This window comes from Lissotriton helveticus, chromosome 7 (assembly GCF_964261635.1).
Source record: "Lissotriton helveticus chromosome 7, aLisHel1.1, whole genome shotgun sequence".
In the NCBI taxonomy this organism is placed as follows: Eukaryota; Metazoa; Chordata; class Amphibia; order Caudata; family Salamandridae; genus Lissotriton; species Lissotriton helveticus.
In genome coordinates this window covers 1,304,340,235-1,304,358,875 of record NC_136068.1, presented here as the reverse complement: position 1 = coordinate 1,304,358,875, position 18,641 = coordinate 1,304,340,235, and the positions used below count along the sequence as shown (strand labels likewise).

At 49.3% G+C, this 18,641-nt stretch overlaps 1 protein-coding gene across 2 annotated transcripts in view; it reads left to right on the top strand.

Moving 5' to 3' along the window:
* Nucleotides 1-18,641, top strand: part of PRPSAP1 (phosphoribosyl pyrophosphate synthetase associated protein 1) — a 302,806-nt gene that overhangs the window by 234,232 nt on the left and 49,933 nt on the right. For both annotated transcript variants that reach the window (XM_078654587.1, XM_078654586.1), the window contains one exon: nucleotides 7,384-7,454. In XM_078654587.1, the coding sequence (XP_078510713.1) occupies nucleotides 7,384-7,454 (71 nt within the window). The remainder of the gene's footprint in view (nucleotides 1-7,383; nucleotides 7,455-18,641) is intronic.

The following is an 18,641-nucleotide window of genomic DNA, read 5'->3' as shown; positions in this document are numbered from 1 at the left end:
GCAGTTAATGTTCTTCAACAGAAGCTAGCAGTAAAGTTTGTGGCCCAAATCCCATAAAGGCAAGAGTATATTTATCAAGTATCTTCTGATTTCTTGAGCTATGAGTGCGTATGCAAAGAGAAAATCAGAAAGTTACGTTTACATCCTATGTTAATGCACCATCATTAAGGAAACTGAAAGTGGGCAACAGATCCACCAGACTTACTTCCAATTACAGAGCCAGAACCCTTATGCTTCATTGGAATGGGAAGGGGATCATGCTCTCCATGGGCAGCTTTTTGAAATTCCCTAGCTCATTTTCCAAAATTACATTGTCTGCCTTCTCACCCAGATTCCATCACTGAAAATACTGAAGAGTATGTTCTTCTAGGGCTGAAGGAAAGTCACACTGGATGCTTACATATTGGATATCATTCAAAGATGACACTCCTAGAGTCCTTTCCTAAGACACATTGATCTGTTTGATGCATGAGGAGGCCATTATCTGTGCCATCAAGGCACTGGAAACGCTTTTCAAATCTACCATAAAGTATGAGTTTACTCATGGTTCTCCTTTCCTCCCAACAATACTATTTATATGCAATATATGGATGAGATAATTAAATGCATTATGATGGAGTCATTTTTAGACGTAACGTTTTTCATGCATTCACTGGAGAAGGAAGGATACACCCAAAAAGTTCATGGAAAGCTGAGACTACAGTACTCTTGTGGGCTGGTCCCTGATATGATCGAGACACTGATTTGCTGTGAATGCTGTACCCACATTTTGATCATGTGAGACGAAGTACCTTTGGACTATGTTATCAGCTGATGACCCTGACGTTTTGCATGAAGTACCCCCATGGAGTCATCACCAAGGGTATGGCAACAGTAGCTGCTTAGCACAGGAATCAAGGTGTGTATAGAAGGAGCAAAGGAATTTATCCGACACATAGCAAAGCTGCTGCATTGGCCAGGTCTTTCGGTGACCTAGGGATGTAATAACTGACTCACTACATGAAGGTGTTGTGCATAGTCACAAAGTGATAAAAGCATTTACTTTGGATGAGAGATTTGTTTCCGGTTTCTGTGGAAATGTATTTTACCCATGGATCATATTCTGATAGAACAGAAGAAATTTAACAGTTCTAAGGGCCAAAGGTGGCCTTTCTAGGAATGCATTGTCTTGCTGTAGCACGAGGTAGATTTAAAATACAAGTTACAATGCCCAAAACTCCTTGAAATGGTAGTACAGTACAACCAAAACCATGAAGTCTGCTTCTTTTCCTGAAGCAAGACCTGAGATTCCTTAAAGAAGCGAAGATCGCAACTGTTGATCATAACCCAGTCTCTGTGACACATAGCCCAGCAACAAACCCTCTAGGAACTTGACACAGAGGTGTTTGGGCGTTGCCTTGTTTATTTTCTGATCACTCACATTTATTTTCCTCCCATTACTGATTTCTATCAGTAATACAGACGATCCAGAAGTCTAAGACCAGGATATCTCTGATTTCATCCATTTGGCCTTGCCATTGATGGTACCTGGACCCTCTACATTAATACTCAGTCCCACAGGAGGCTACTGGGCAAGCAACATGCAGCATATATCATACAATGCATGATGACCTGCTTGGGAAATGGTAGCCCAGCAGCCTGTGTTACGAACCCATGTATAATTCTGTGATACGTTAAAAGCAGGCTGTGATAAATGTGTATGTTTAAGGTGTCATGGGGGATGGATTTTAGGTCTCGCCTAGCGAATGCAGTGCATGTGCTGCTACACCTTGGCGAGAGTATTGTTGTCGGTTTGATGCGCGAAGGGAAACAAACCATGTGCGCGCATGGACAGGCAATGTGCACGCGCATGGCATCTCCTCTCTGCCTCACACGCTCCCACCGCGTGCTCACAGGCTCCCACCGCGTGCTTGATTCAGCTTTTAGTTTCACTTCGCGCTGCAACTATACAAGGCAGACACAAGCTTGTATAGTCATTTGCTGTCTTAGAAATCCTAAACTCCATCGAAGCGGGCTTCATGGTGCTGTACAGAAGAAAGGTGTGAGATGAGAACACAGGGCAGAGTCAACTAACCAACATATTTAAACATGATTTTACCATACAGTATGTATGAGGTGGTACAGAGGAGAAACTACAGAAGGGATGTCATATATATAAGGATGTCCTGGGAGAGCTTGAGTTCCACGAACATAGAAACAAGTTTGGTAGGGTTAAGCACTAGTGCACAGGCAGCACGAAACTGATGGCTCTAATAGTAAATAATCAGTGAGTAAGTAAATCAGCAAACGATCCATGAAGGTGTAGCGGGCAGACGCACGAAGAGCGGGCCGTCGGAATGAATGAGTTCTTTGCAGAGAAAGCGTGACAGACTAACACCCGCCTCAGCCCCAGACCCCTCACAGACTCCTCTTTCCCAGTGCCCTTCCACAGACCTCCAGGCTTCCCTTCGTCCTCTCACTTTCTCTGCCTGTCAAGTCTAGCAATGTTCTTTTGTCTGAGAGCAATAATGGCGCCGGCACACCCAGCCAAGGCCTCATCTGCCTGACGGTGAAAGGGTCCTCTCGGGGAGATGAACTGAGGAAACACAAGAGGGACGCTTGACTGCATGGTTAAGAAAATACTGGAAGGCCTTAAACCTGGAGTACTTGCGAGAGAAGTAAACAGTGCCGGTCACAATGGCATGAAGCACCTAGAGGCAGAGGAGAGCAAGCATTGGAAGCAACCTGATGGGCAGCTCTCAACCGGAAACAAAATTCAGCTCTGGATAAAAAAAAAAAAAATCAAACCACACCACAAAGCACAAGACCGCACTAATACACACCATGAGTGAGCGCCATTAGCGCCGGACCCAAAATGAGCGCAAGTCAAAAATTGGGCGCCAAAATCAATCGTTCCCTATTTTATACTTTGCTGAGCTTGGAACGAGGCCCAAAGTCTGTAAAAAGCGCAGAAGAAACACAAACAGTGCAACAGTAGTATTTTGGGATCATGATGTACACTGTTGCAAACAAAGGCAAGCAGCACGACTCTCCAAATGTGCAAAAATCCAGATGCCAAATGAAGGCTGCAAAGCACATAGCACCCCCAGGACCTTCGGTACTTGTTCTCGCTTTACAAATACTGGACATTTACATGCTCAGTACAGGGCCGGCCTATGGCATGTGCAAGCTGTACTCGTGCACAGGGCCGCCAAACCCCAGGGGCCGCCACGCCAATATATATCCTTAGATACATATTTGCGTGGCGGCCCCTGACAAGGATTTGGCGGCCTCGGGCCCCCTACCTACAGTCCCTACTCAGGGCCTCCGTGAGCCTAGAGCCGGCCCTGCTCAGCATCAGATATATGTAACATTAATGGCTGTGCTGCCTCCTCGCTGTGGTTGACACACCATGAACTGCAGGCTGTGCCCAGGCACAACTCCCACATTTAGAGGAGGATAGTCCTGTTAGAACTGTGCCACCGTGCCCTTGTGCAGCATTTGTATGACTTGCCCTCTTTGCTCACCCAATCGACAATCTCTGATCCCACTGGAAGTTCAAGAGGGTTTTGTTGATGTTCACTGACGTCCCCAAAGTGTAATCACCTCCTTAGTCTGGAGGGGCTACTGTTCCCCATGTAAGACCAGGAAGAGGTTGCATAGTTGCTGGCAGCGGATTCAAGGCAGAGGCACAGGGCTGTTTTACACTCCATTTGTAGGAGTCTGTATCTATATGTCTGTCCAGAGTGGGAGACAGGTTTCCCATCTTTATTTAAGGACTAGTGTAGCTGTTGCATCCTCTTTGCTGTAACATTCACCATTGTTTCTGGAACAATTTGAGAGCATGCCCTTTGTCATTTCCATTCCAAAGATGGTAAGATTGTTAGGCGCGGTTGGGTCCCAACCTTTAGTCCCACTTACCCAATTCCAGCAGCCAATCATGTGGGTCCAGTGGTCACCCTCAGTTCTTTTAGTGCTACCGCCACTTAAAATTCTTCGCCACAACAATGCAGTGTCCAGTTATAGGCAGTTAAAGTGTTGGTACCCCAGATGTACTTTGGATGTTAGTCTAGCGTCAGTACAAGTTGTCGCCCTGCTGTGAACTCAAGAGTGTTCTGGATCTCAGCTGCTCTGCCTCAGAACTGTGTTTTTAACACAGTGGGCCCTAAATAAGGACAATAGATGTAAGGAGAGATGAATATAGACCCACAGTCAGTACTATATTTAAAGCTGTCCAGCCGGACAGAAATGCTTTTTATTTGTAAAATTAACACGGAAACAATTAAGTGGGACACAAGCCTGCATCCTACTAAGTGTGGATATAGAGCATGAACAGATAAACAAAAGAGAGGCTCAGGCAGAGCAAATTGCTTGTATTTTATACCTTCAAATAGCACAAGTAGAAATGTGTTGGGACACCGTTACACATGACCAATATTAATTATAAAAGCGTTTACGGTGTACATAGTCAACAACCTTTCGATCATCACGACAGTGTTACATGCCTGAGTAAAATTGCCTGGAAAAGTAATGAGAAAATCGGAAAGACAAGATGAGTTTAACAAGCATTTGCAATGCAATAGGTCTCGCATTTACGCGAGTTTGAGCTATTGATATTGCAAGTAAAAATGCCTTTTATTTTTGTTTTTCGTTTTTAAAACATAAATAAAAGGCATTGTCATTTACAATACCAATAGCTTAAACTCACGTAAATGCGAGACCTATTGCATTGCAAATGCTTGTTTTTTCTGTGAACGTGACTCAAATGGCTTTGCAGGGAGGTCTGAAGAATACCCAGTATATTGTCTTGCATTGTTTGCTTTTCATGCAGCCCCTACAGAACATTCCTTGCATTCACAGGAAAATTAAGCAAACTGTAATATTATATAGAGAAAAAGAAAGGACTTTATTATTTTTTTATTTTTTATTCGCATATTCAATTCCAGACTCCGGAGTTTACCGTATCAAAATGCAAACCATCCCCTTTCACGCAAAACTAGAGTTTTTCTGCTAGTTAGAAGTCAGCAACTGCAGATCTGTTAAGGAGCTCGTTCATCATTTAGTAACGCATACTGCCCCACATAGGCTGGTGCCTACTAACAGAAAACAGTGGTGCTTAAATTCTTACTCTAAAGCAGATTTTCAAGTGGATCAAGCTTTCCTCTTTCGGATCCATAATATTTGCCATTATTTCCTTGCCCTACCTTGCAATGTAGCTTCCTATTTTCAGCTCTCTCCTTGTGGTTATTAATGTGTAAGGCGAACCCATAATATAGAGTGAAATATATTTTTTACCTGCAGCTGTGGTTTTCCACCAGGAGTTCCTTCATCCTAATTATAACTGAACAATCTCTAATGGACCCTCCGGGGACACAACGATGTCATCTGACCCTTTGACATTTAACTAGTCGTCTGTTTTAATTTAACAGAACCAAGCATGCTTGGACTTGTAGGTCCACAGTAGGGAAGGGGAGACTTCCTGGCCATGGCCATCTACAAAGCAGTCAGCAGGGTTGTGCTCCACATCTTCTGTGAGTGTTTTGCATTGTGTGTTCGTTCCAGGTCTGATACCCAGTTTGCCTGGACTATGCCTACTGTGGGAGTCCTCCCATCTCCCCACTGGAGAGGGAAGGGCAAGTAATTTCCAAGAATACTAATGCGGATACCTTTCAACGCCTTTCATCCCTAGGGCAGGCGACGAATCATTTGCTCTGTCTACATTCATGTATGATCTATGGAAATGGAAATAAGAAACTGAGGCAAACTTGTGCCTGTGAATAGCTGACTGAGACGTAACTGGGATTGACAATTTACTCAAGCCTCCTTGCACTGTGCCTGGGCTGTCCCTAAAGGTGAGTGCCACCCCATGAGTAGGGCACTCCCTACGCATGGAATGTCTATAAGGTAGGGTGTTCCGAGCAACATAATACTAGTGTTCATTCTGTGAGTGAGCTTCTGATTCTGCCTGTGCTGATTTCTCGCCCCTCTTGCCCTCAAGAATTGGTAACCCTACTTTCCTCATGCAGGTAGACTAAGACAGATAATTTATTAGACCTTTACCTGTATAAATTAGTTTGTTAGCAGTGCTTTCAGTTCTCCCATCGTACATCAAATATACTCTTCGCTAAGTTTCTGGGAAGTGTACAGTTTTGGTGTAATGAAAGCACTCACATACCATCCAGTGGTTGAGCACCATATAAAATTGTAACTTAAATACGTAATTGTTAGTTACATGAATCGCAGTACCCACTTCACAACATTGGCCCACTGAAAGGGAAAGAAGGCTGTGATGAACGCATTTATAGTCATTTGAAGCGGAAATAGCAGGGACCAAGATAAAAGTGAAAGTGTAATTCCAGAGGAAAAACTGGCAGCATTTGAATTATTTCTTTCCTAGTCCATCCATTCTGTGTGTACATAATTGCCCTGTGATGTGCAGTCTTATATGGGCAAGTAGCATCCTTTCCACAAAAGTTTGTTATTGCCATAAGCCCTCCCCCACTCTAGCAGGAATGAAAAGCTCAAGGCTTTGCTGCACTTGCTTTCTGCCACAAGGGATGCATGTGATGTGAAGCATTGGTCTGGTCTGCTTTCCTAAGAGCCTGCTGTCTGGTTCTCTGCTGATGGTGCATGCGTCTGTCTTGTGGCATTTGGAGATGCGTTACTGGTAGAACGTTGTATGACGCTCTGCCCACTAAACTCTTCTGTTTCTGTGTCCAAAGAGAAATCTTAACCAGTGTTCTATTCCTACATGTGTCTCTGAAATATTCCTTTTTGCAGTTGCTTGAAACAGTGTGCCTTTCTTAGCAAGCTGTATTAGATGAACTGCTTGCGTGAATGCCGCTCCATCGTGTCTTTGGGATGGAACCTTCCAGCGAAGGGGGGCTTGTCAATGTTGTCTTTTTTGATTCTGCACCTCACTTTATCAGGATGAAAGTGTGACCTTCCAGCATGCATTGCTTTTGATATTTCAGGGCTGCAGGAGTCTTCAATTATTTTTTTTTTTTTATACATGACTGCTTTCATCCTGGAGACTGATTTAGTACTGGATTCCCTAATCTAATGTACAGAAATAAAAAAAAGTATTTATCTGGAGATTTGCATTTATTGAGCAACTTGTTGTTTTGGGCAGTCGTCATTGCTGCCTCTTACGAAATTTGCCTTTGTGCGCGGTATGGAATCCATTGGGTAGCAACATTTGTTTTAACACAGTTTGTTGCTCTTGACTTTTTTTTTCTAATACAGTTTTTGAAAGACTCTTTTTATGCTAATGTGTTTTGGTCTGGTTGGTTCCATTCTTTCCTCCGCGCCTCGCTTGCTGTATTGCATGTACTTGCATGTCATAGCAATGTGAAACGGTCTGTGGTCTCTAATTGTGATCTTTTCCTGTACCTTTCTTTCAAGTGATGATGGCGAAGGAGAAACCCCCGATCAGTGTGGTAGGCGACGTAGGAGGAAGGATCGCTATAATTGTGGTAAGATTCTAAATATGACTATGGGGGTTTTGTATACGGTTTTATGCAGACTCATTTACAGATAAGATGGCCGCATTTACCCCAGTGGATGAATGAGAAGGCCTGCATCTCAGAGTGGTGTTAAAGACTGGTCTGAAGGTGGGGTGCTTGGTTAGGAAGCAGAGGTGGAGAGTGGACCTAGGCAGGATTAGTCATAACGCAGTTCTGAGGAGGAGTGTGGGCAGTGAGTATCCTTGCCCTTTGCATTGCACAATTCATTAGTAGATTCTAGGAAGCAGTTTGAGCTGTATTGTTTTACTTGGATCCAACAGTACATCACACAGGAATTTCTGCAAGTTAGACTGGAACTCAAGTCGGTAGCCAAAAGGACGAGCAGTCGGTCTGCAAAATGACAAACCCTGCCGTAATTTAGAGTGTTGGATACAAGACATTTGTCTGTGGATGTTGAGTTGCAGTCACAGTTGAGGGTCCCTGCTGTAGTTTTTGTCTACATGCTCATGTGGAGTTGCTTATTCCCCGGAACGTCTAGACTTTTTTTTTAAGATGCATTGTTTTAATCCTTATGCATATACAGACTGCATTGTCCATATGCCATATTGGTAAACGTTATGCTTCATTAGATATTCATTTAGTCAACCAGACGGCTAAAAGCCAGTGGGTGACCTCTGACCAACAACATTTTATACAAGATGCACCTCACCTCTATACATGGTTGGGTTGCTGGCAATTTGAAATGTGCATACATTCCACTGGGACTTTGTTTCAGGATTCCTTTATGGCATTGCTGCTTGGTTCCCCCAGCCCCTCTAAAGTTTAAAGCAGCATTGTGTCTGTCTGTTCTAAAGTGTTTTTTTTTATGTTACTGTGACTTTCCCTCTGCATTGCATGCCTTTTGGAGGATTAGATTTTGACATGTTTATATTTCTGGTTATCTGAAAGAAACACGTAGTGACCTTTGACCCTTCTCGCGAGCAGGTCGCTCCCCACGCTGCTGCACGGCTCTGCCTGCATTGTTTTTGCCTAATCTTGTAATTCTCCCCTGTGCCTAACTTGCTTTCTTGCCCAGATTTGTTTTTATTCCTCTGTGCCTGTACTTGTTTTCTTGCAGACTAATTTTTATTCCTCTATGTCTGTACTTGCTTTCTTGCCCAGACTTGTTTTTATCCCTCTGTGCCTGTACCTGCTTTCTTGCCCAGACTTGTTTTTATTCCTCTGTGCCTGTACTTGCTTTCTTGCCCAGACTTGTTTTTATTCCTCTGTGCCTGTACTTGTTTTCTTGTCTAAACTTGTCCTGTGCCCAGTTCTCCCGCAGGCCCTGCCCGTTTTTCCTGCCGCGGCGTCCCTGCGGCCCCGCCCCCAGCAACGCCATTCGCTGCCCCGCTCCCGCCTCCCAGCTACTCCTCTCTCCCACATCCCCTCATATGGAGGCTGCGCAGCGGATGTGCCTTGCAGCGCGCCAAATGAGCATCTAAGACAAGCCTGTCTGTGCCCGTCCACGCCTGGACCACACCCAGCGCCAGGACCCCGCGAATGCCACGACGCCCGACACCGCTACGATTCCAGAACCCTCCACGCACTAGACACCGGACGATCACACACCTGCTTTCTGGCCGACCCAAAGCGCACCCACGGATATTTCATCTGCTGGAACTGCAGCTTCACAAGCATCCGCCCCACCATGCTGCCGACCAGGAAAGAACCCAACCACCTCAGATGCATCCTTCTCAACTCCCGCTACGCCTGCAAACACGCAGTTGAACCCTGGGACCTACTCGACTCAACCTCCCCAGACGTGGCCTTCCTGACGGACACCTGGCTGAACACCGCCTCGACACCCGACATAGCCATAGCCGTCCCGGAAGGCTACAAGATCACCCACAGGGACCGCACCAACGGAGCAGGAGGTGGAATCTCCATCGTCCACAGAAACACTCTCAGAGTCTCGACCAACACCGACGACACCCTCAGCACTGCTGGACACCCTCAGCACTGCTGAACACCTGCAGTTCCAGATCCACACAGACCCCAACACTACCCTCAGAGGAACCCTCATCTACACCCCCCCGGACCCCGACCACTGTTCAGCAACTTCATCGCCGACTTCGTCAGCACACATGCCCTCGCCTCCACGGACTACATCCTCCTCAGGGACTTAAACTTTCACCTTGAAAACAACAACGACTCTGACTCAGACAACTCGTCACAACACCCACCCACCCACTCCGCCGGTCACACGCTTGACTCCATCTTCTCCGCAAGCCCCCATGTCTCCTTCAACCACACCTCCGAACTCCAGTGGACCGACCTTCGCTGCATCCTTTTCACCTTCAAGAAACCCACCATGCACCACCGTACCCAACAGATGCCTCGCCGCTGCTGGAGCAAAGTCACCGAAGACCAGCTAACCACCACCCTCGCACAGAGCCCACCTACCGACCCCACCGACACCGCCGCCCGCAACCTCAGACAGTGGATCAACGACTGTGCCGACACCCTCGCCCGATCAAGAAACCCTCCAACAGTCACACCAACCAGAAAGCCAGCTGGTTCACTGAAGACCTCCGGGCCTCCAAGCAAACCTGCCGAAAGCTGGAGAAGATCTGGCTCCGCGAGCGAACACCGGACAACCACGCAGCCCACAAGAACGCCACCCGCAGACACCATCACCTCATCAGATCTGCCAAAAGGGCCTCCTTCAAAGACCGCATAGACAACAAGGCGCACAAAAGCAAAGAGCGCTTCAACATTGTGAAGGAACTCTCCAACCCAAGCTTCAACACCAACGACGTCCCACCCTCGCAAGACCTGTGCGACTTGCTGGCCACCTTCTTCCACTGCAAGATCGCAGACATCCACGACATCTTCAACGCCACGACCGCCCCGACAACCACTGAGACCAACGCCCCCACGACCACCATCCGCACCAGCCGCCTGCTCTCCTGGACCAACATCAACGACGAAGAAACCATCAAGATCATGAACACCATCCACACCGGATCTCCATCAGACCCATGCCCATACCACGTCTTCAACAAAGCCAGCACAGCCATTGCACCACATCTCCGGAAAGTCATCAACACCTCCTCCGAGACAGCAACCTTCCCGGAGAGCTGGACGCACGCCGAGATCAACGCCTTACTCAAGAAACCCAAGGCGGACCCCAAGGACCTCAAGAACTTCCGACCCATTTCCCTTTTCCCGTTCCCGGCACAGGTCATCGAGAAGACAGTCAGCGAACAACTGACCTCGAGGAGAACAACATCATGAACCTTCCCAGTCCGGGGTCCGCAGCAACCACAGCACCGAGACTGCCCTCATGGATGACATCAAGTCCCTGCCTGACAACGGAGAAATGGCAGCCCTCATCCTCTTGGACCTGTCAGCCGCCTTCGACACGGTCTGCCACCACACACTACAAACACGCCTCCACAACGCCGGGATCCAAGAGAAGGCCCTGGACTGGACCACCTCTTCCTCTCCGGCAGAACAGAGAGCATCCACCTTCCGCTCCGAAGCCACTGAGATCATGTGCGGCGTACCCCAGGGCTCATCCCAACTCTGTTTAACACCTACATGGTACCGCTCGCCCACATCGCCCGTCGGCACGACCTCAACATCATCTCCTACGCTGATGACACCCAGCTGATCCTCTCTCTCACCAAGGACCCCCACACTGCCAAAACCAACCTTCACGAAGGAATGAAGGCCGTCGCTGAATGGTTGAGGAACAGCCAACGGAAGCTGAACTCTGACAAGACGGAGGTCCTCATCCTTGGATCCACCCCTTCGGGTGGGACGACTCCTGGTGGCCGACCGCACTGGGAAACGCTCCAACACCCACTGAATACGCACGCAACATAGGGGTCATCCTTCACTCCACCCTCTCCATGACTAAACAGGTCAACGCAGCCTCCTCCTCCTGCTTCAACACCCTCCGCATGCTCCGCAGGATCTACAAGTGGATCCCCATTAAAACGAGAAGAACGGTCACCCAGGTCCTCATCAGCAGCAGGTTGGACTATGGAAACGCCCTCTACGCAGGAGCCTCGGCCTAACTCCTGAGACTGCTCCATCTCATCCAGAATGCCTCTGCATGCCTGATCCTCGACATCCCTCGCCGCAGCCACATCACACCCCACCTGAGAGGCCTGCACTGGCTCCCGGTTAACAAGAGGATAACCTTCAAGCTCCTCGCCCACGCACACAAGGCACTCCACAACACCGGACCAACGTTCCTCAACAGACGACTCGGCTTCTACACCCCCACCCACCGCCATCTCCGCTCCGCTCCGCTCCACCAATCTCGCCCTTGCCACAGTCCCCCGCTTCCGAGGAGCGACCTCCAGCGGCAGATCGTTCTCCCACCTCGCCGCCAAGACCTGGAACACCCTCCCCATCCACCTACGCCAGATCCACGACCTGCTGACCTTCAGAAAACTCCTCAAGACCTAGCTTTTCGAGCAGTAGCAGCATTCCCCACCCCAGCGCCTTCAGAGCCTCAGGGGTGAGTAGGGTGCTTTACAAATGACATGATTGATTGAGTGATAGATTCCTTACCTTACAATTATCCCCAAACGTGAGACTGGATCCGGAAAGTTTTTTTGTCAGTGTTATCCTGCGCGTCGGTAGGCGTCGTCGTGCGGCTCCGCGTGCGTCGTTGGTGCCGGGATTACATCGCTGGAACTACTTAGACGCACCAACGCGTGCTGACGTCAGTTCTTTCTGTTTCCGAGCCAGCAAGCGCAGATCCGGGAAGAGCAAGTACCCCCAGTCACTTTTTGACTGAGCTTTTTCGAGGCCTTTTACTTCATTTCTTTAGATTCGATCGACTCCTGGTGTCGTAGGGATGCCCGGCTTCAAAAACTGTGGGGACTGTCACCGCATGATGTCGGTGACAGAACCACTCTACTTGTGTCTCTGCTGCCTGGGGCGTGACCATGACTCCAAGTTGTGCCCTGACTGCTGGGCCAAGACTTTGTAGGAGTGGTCCCAAAAGTTGCAGGAAGTCCGGCAGTCGGCTCCGCGCCGCTCAAGGTCCCGGTCCCATGGGAGGTCTAGGGACCGGTCGCGGAGCCGTCACCATCGTTCCTCAGGATCTAAGTCTTCGCACTCGGGGTCAGGTAAGTCAAAGCATTCCAAAAAGAAGTCGAAGAAACGCCGTCGCTCTTCGACTTCCTGTCGCTGCTGAGGGTGTCGACCCCGCATCCGGCACCACCCCCAACATCGTCCGGCACTACCGCCGACGTCGTCCCTGGTTTCAGCACTGAACCGGATCGGTTCCAGAACAGCGTCGATCGATGCTGATGGGGCCTTTCTACCTCTACTCCGTCCTTATTTTCAGCCTGTTTCACAGATTTTGGAGGAAAGGGAGGATTGGGAGGGGTCTGAGGACCCTCTCACACAACAGTGTGGTGATGATCCAGACTGGGCAGAGGATTTGGGGGATGCCAGTGGTCTAGACCCCCTCGCCTGACCTTGGCATGGTGTCTCCTCCTTCCGTGGCTACGGAGGAGGGAGCAAGTTATGCAGTGGTGTTGCGAAGGGCGGCCATGGCTCTCCACCTTGAACTCCCTACAGTGGCCGTCAGGACTAACCCCCTAACTGAAGTGCTTCAAACGTCGGCAACCTCTTTGAAGCCCTTGCTGCCTTTTAATGATGCACTGTCTGACGTTCTTTTGGGCACTTGGTCCAGGCCCAACATAGGGGCTCCTGTGGACAGGAACATGGCCCGACGCCATCGCCCGGCGACCCCTTCTTTCTCTCCCAACACCCCTCCCCTGAGAGCTTGCTTGTCTAAGCCTCTGCATCCCAGAGAGCATTCCCTTCCGCACCTTCGAATAGGGAATCCAAGAAGCTGGAGCAGCTTGGCAAAAAGCTGTTTTCATCTGCCAGCTTAGGGCTGCTGTTGGTGTACACTGCATGCCTCTTGGGCCGTTACTCCCACTCTGTGTGGGACACTGTTGCGCCGGTGCTGCCCAACTGTTTGGAGGAGCCCTGACAGTACTTGCCCAAGCTATTGCAGCTTGGAGGAACGCAGCTAAGTTCACCAACCTTTGTGGGCTTGATACCGCTGACTCCCTAGGCAGGGCGATTTCCACGATGGTGGCGCTTCTGCGCCACACCTGGCTGAGAACAACTGGCTTCTTGGGTGATGTCCAGAACACCTTGATGGACATGCCCTTTGATGGCCTTTGCCTTTTTGGCAAGAAAGCGGATAGTGCGTTGGAGAGCTTTATGGACTCACGGGCTACGGCCAAGTCCTTGGGCCACTCGGCCTCCTCTGCGACCTTTCGTGGCCACGGAAGAGGTGCCCCAACACGTTCATTCCAGTGTCACAGGCCGACTCAACAACAACCTCAGCGTGGACGTGGGTCTCGCCGTGGCGCTTCTGGAGGCCAGCGGACATCCACCCCCGCAGCATCCACTTCAAAGCCTTTCCAGTCCGTCCTTTCAGCCCATCAAACGCCAGTGGGCGGCAGAATACGCCATCATCTCCCCCACTGGCGCAACATCACTTCAGACAGGTGGATGCTGCAAATAGTCCGAATGGGCTACACCCTCCCTTCAAGGCTACACCTCCAGCCATGCCACCTCCATACCACACCATGTTGGGGGACCATCTTGCGTTTCTTCAGCATGAACTCAGGGACCTCTTGGCCAAGGGGGCCATTGAGCGCGTTCCTGGGTCAGAAGTAGGTCTTGGTTGTTATTCCCACTACTTTCTGGTCCCCAAGAAGGACAAGGGCCTGCGTCCTATCTTGGACCTCAGGGACTTCAAGGGCTTCCTCCGGAAGGAGAAGTTCAAGATGTTGACACTAGCTCAGTTCTTGTCTGCTCTCGACCCTGGAGACTGGATAGTAGCGTTGGACTTGCAGGACGCATATTTCCACATCCCCGTCCTGCCGGCCCACCGTTCACAGTAGGCCACAAGCATTTTCAGTTTACTGTGCTCCCCTTCGGCCTTACCTGCGCCCCACGGGTATCCACGAAAGTGATGGCGGTGGTCGCAGTTCATCTGCGCAGATCGGGGGTTCCAGCCTTCCCCTATCTCAACTACTGGTTGTTGAAGGCTGGCTCGCCCTATGCAGTCGTCTCCCACCCCTAGACTACAGCTGACCTCCTACATTTGCTGGGGTTTTCCATCAACGTGCCAAAGTCGCACCTGATTCCCTCCCAGAAACTCCTCTTCATTGGAGTGGTTCTGGACTCGGCGCAGTTTCGGGTTTATCCTCCTGAGCGGGATATTCAGGCTATGATTCCGATCTTTCAGCCTCTATCCTGGGTTTCGGTCAGGATGACCCTACGGCTACTGGGCCTGATGGCCTCCTGCATCCTGCTAGTGGATCATGCCAGAAGGCATATGCGAGCTCTGCGGTGGGACCTGAAGTTCTAGTGGGCACAGCATCAGGGCAACCTGACCGATCACTTCCAGATCTCGGAGGGCACTGCAAGACAACGAATCGCGATTGGGTCAATGGCAGATCCCTCTCCCTTCCGCAACCGGAGCACACAGTGATGACGGACGCGTCCCTCCTGGGATGGGGCGGCCACATGGGAGAGGCGGAGATCAGAGGCCTTTGGTCTCCGGCGAAGTCTCAACTCCATATCAACCTTCTGGCTCTTCGGGCGATCCGACTTGCACTGAAGGCATTCCTTCCCTCTGTCATGGGGAGAGTAGTGCAGGTGTCAACAGACTTCACCACTGCCGTGTGGTAGTGCAACAAACAGGGAGGAGGGGTCGTGGACCCTCTGTCAGGAGGCTCTGCGCCTCTGGACATGGCTGGAACATCAGGGCATTTCCCTGGTGGTTCAACACCTGGCAGGTTCTCTGAACGGCAGGGCGAATTAACTCAGCCGCCGGTGCATGATGGATCACGAATGGCGTCTGCACTCTGACGTGGTGCAAAGTCTCTTTCAGCAGTGAGGAGAGCATTGGTTAGATCTATTCGCCACGAAGAGACCATGCAATGTCATCAGTTCTGCGCGTTGGAATTGCCAAGGCGGCACTCGCTAGGCGACGCATTTTGTTGCGAGTGGAGTTGTGGTCTACTATACGCCTTTCCGCGTATACCACTTCTACCCAGAGTGCTGAAGAAGATCAAGCGCGACTGGGCCCAAGTCATTCTTGTGGCTCCGGACTGGGCTTGAAGAGTGTGGTATGCGGCAGCAGGTTTCACTTCCGGGCTAGAGTTGGGGAGGCAGAGCATAAATTCAAATGCTCACTGCTTCGCGCAGCGGATGCGCCAGTGGCGCGCCAAAGGCAAGCCCGTCTGCGGCCGAATGGGGCCTGGGGCCAGAACCCCTGCTCCAGTTTTTAACGGCCAGAGAACTTATTCTCGCAACTCACTACATGTTCTTCGGCCCAAGCCTGGCCCTAACTGCTCACCTCTCATTCTAACTGTTGTGGCTACACCTTTTTCTACATGTCAATAATTTGACGGCTCTTTTGGCCAATAATGATGCTGTTAACTGTACTGAATTTACTTTTTTCAGTCTTAACTGTAGGTCCCTCCCTAAGCATAAGGGAGATATAATGCCATTTTCTTAATGGAGACTTGGCTAAACAAGAGTTCGGGCCGCGATACTGCTTTTGCGCTACCTCCTAACTACACGTTTCTTGGGAACAAACGTGTAGATAAGAGTGGAGGGGGCATAGTAATAATTGTCAAAACCTCTTATGTGTGTAAATGGGAAGATTTGCGCTTCGAGGACTGTGAAGCCGGTCTGTTCAAACTTTTACTCTCCCCAAATTTTACTCTTTCAGGGACCCTACCGTCCGCCGGGACCAGCAGGGCCATGGGCAGCTGCATTCCCTGATCTCATTGCCCCCTTATTACTGGAAGCCACTAACTTCATGATTTTAGGTTATCTTAATTTACATTTTAATGAAGCTTCTTGCACTACCAGCTCCACTCTTATCTCTGACTTGGCTACAATGAATGTTTCTCTTCACAATTCAGGCTCTACCCAGAAGGCCGGACATTTATTAGACCCCATTTTTTCTGACTTAACCTCTGTCTCGTGCCAGATTGCTATTCTTATTCCTTGGTCCGACCATTTTCTGGTGAAATTTAAGGTTAAACATGAAATGTGCCTTAACAATTCCTCTCTCCATCCGGGGTCTAGGAATTGGAGAAATTGGAAAAAGCTAGATATTGACAGTCTGACCCGCCATCTCAATAACACCATGCCTGTTACATCGATAAATAATGTAGATGACGCTGATGTCATCCATAACTGGCTGACATCATCGATCGACGCTTGTCTTCCGTAGTCCAACAAAAAATTGGATCACCATCGCCTTCCTGCCCCCTGGTTTTCCCAAAAACTGAAGATAGAAAAAACGAAATGTAAAAATTTAGAAAGACGTTGGAGGACAAATTACGAGCCGGCGCAAAATCCACGTATAAATGAGCTTTAAAAAGCTATCATTCAATGTGCAATGTTGCTCGGGCTGAGCACGCTAATCACACTATTTTACGGTCACAAAATTACCCTAAAATTTTGTTTAAAGTAGTGAGGGAACTGTCAGGCGCTACTTGTCAACCTGAGCCCCCAGGTGTTGATTCTAAACACGTGATGAACTGGCGGAATTTTTTGTCGATAAAATCGATAACATTTAGTTCGAGGCATGTGGACTGCTGAATTCATATCTTAGCATAGATCGCCACATAGTGTTGGGTCCGGATGTTTGCACTTTGTTGTCCTGGAAGAGTCTTTAAAGTATCACGAGATAGGTAACTCTTCCCCTGGACTACAGTGCGCATGGGCATCCTCTTCATCCTCAGATTGTTTTTTTCCGCCATTGGGTTCGGATGCTATTCCTCAACTCCAACTTTGGAACCGAAACTTTTCAACTTTCTACGGCCAAAAGGCCTTCTACCTCGACGGTATTGTTCTCGATCCTGTCGTCGACACGGGCCATTGGGCCTCGTCGACGCCACGTGGGCCTGCTGCCGATGGAAAGGACCCCGTTTAAAAAGTGCCCACAATGTCACTCCAAATTCCCACATACTGATAAACATACAGTATGCAACAAGTGCTTATCTCCCGAGCACAACGAGGAGAACTGTCCAGCTTGTGCTCAGTTCCGGTCGAAGAAAACTATTCGGAACCGAAGGGCAACTAGACGAGCTGCAGCGGCAGGCATTGGAACCAGAGAACATTCTCGATGACGAACACGACCTCCCAGAAGCGGCGGACTCCGACCTAGAAATCGTCACCGTTGAGGACCAGTCGGACTCCGATGACCATATCACACCGGGGCAAACCGTGAGTACCAAGCCCCCAACCTCGCTTCCACATCAACACAAGGCTCCGGTCGAAGCATCGCCTAAAGGCCTTAGCTGAGATCGACAAACTCCTTCAGAGGCCCCGCCCTCCGGCTCGGCTCCGAAGACCAAACCCAAGCCTTCTGATACCCCAGGAACGAGTAACACTCTTCCCAAAAAGGCTGTCGAACCTAAAAGGGTTGTCGAGTCAAAGAAAGCCATCGATCCAAAAGAGGGCCTCGAACCAAAGAGGGTTGTCGATCCGAAAAAAACCTTCGACCCGAAAAAGGCCGTCAAGCCTAAAAAGAGTGTCGATCTACAAAAACCTGATCACACTAAAAAGCCTGTCAACTCGAAGAAGGCCGTTGAGTCGACAAAAAACATCAAGCCGAAAGGGGTCGTCGAGCACAAAAAACACATCGAACTAAAAAAGGTTATCGAACCGAAGAAACCTGTCGATCCGAAAAAGGCAGTCGAACCAAAGAAGGTCGCTGAACCAAAAAAGGCAGTACAGCCAAAAAAAGACGTCGAACAAAAAAGAGTCGTCAAACCGAAAAAGGTCACCGACCCGAAGAAAGCAGTCGAGCCGCAAAAAGCTCCACAGCCAAAGGCCCTCGAGCCAAAGACTCGCCACAAACAAGTGGAAAAGCCAAAACCATCGGCGCCAAGACCACGGACAGTTGAGGAAGAACTTTTCCATCCTGATCCAGTGAGTGCAGAACAACCTAAACTGTATATAGACCCTGAAACAGGATACGTAACAGTTTACCAGAGGAAAAAGAGACCATTGGACACGGACACTTCTTCCCCTGTTCCTTCAAAGAAAAAAAACTTTGGAACATCTCTTTCAAGGCCTTTTACTCCTCTTCTTTCCATTCCCAACATGCCTTTTGTGCCTTACTCTCCTACACCAGGG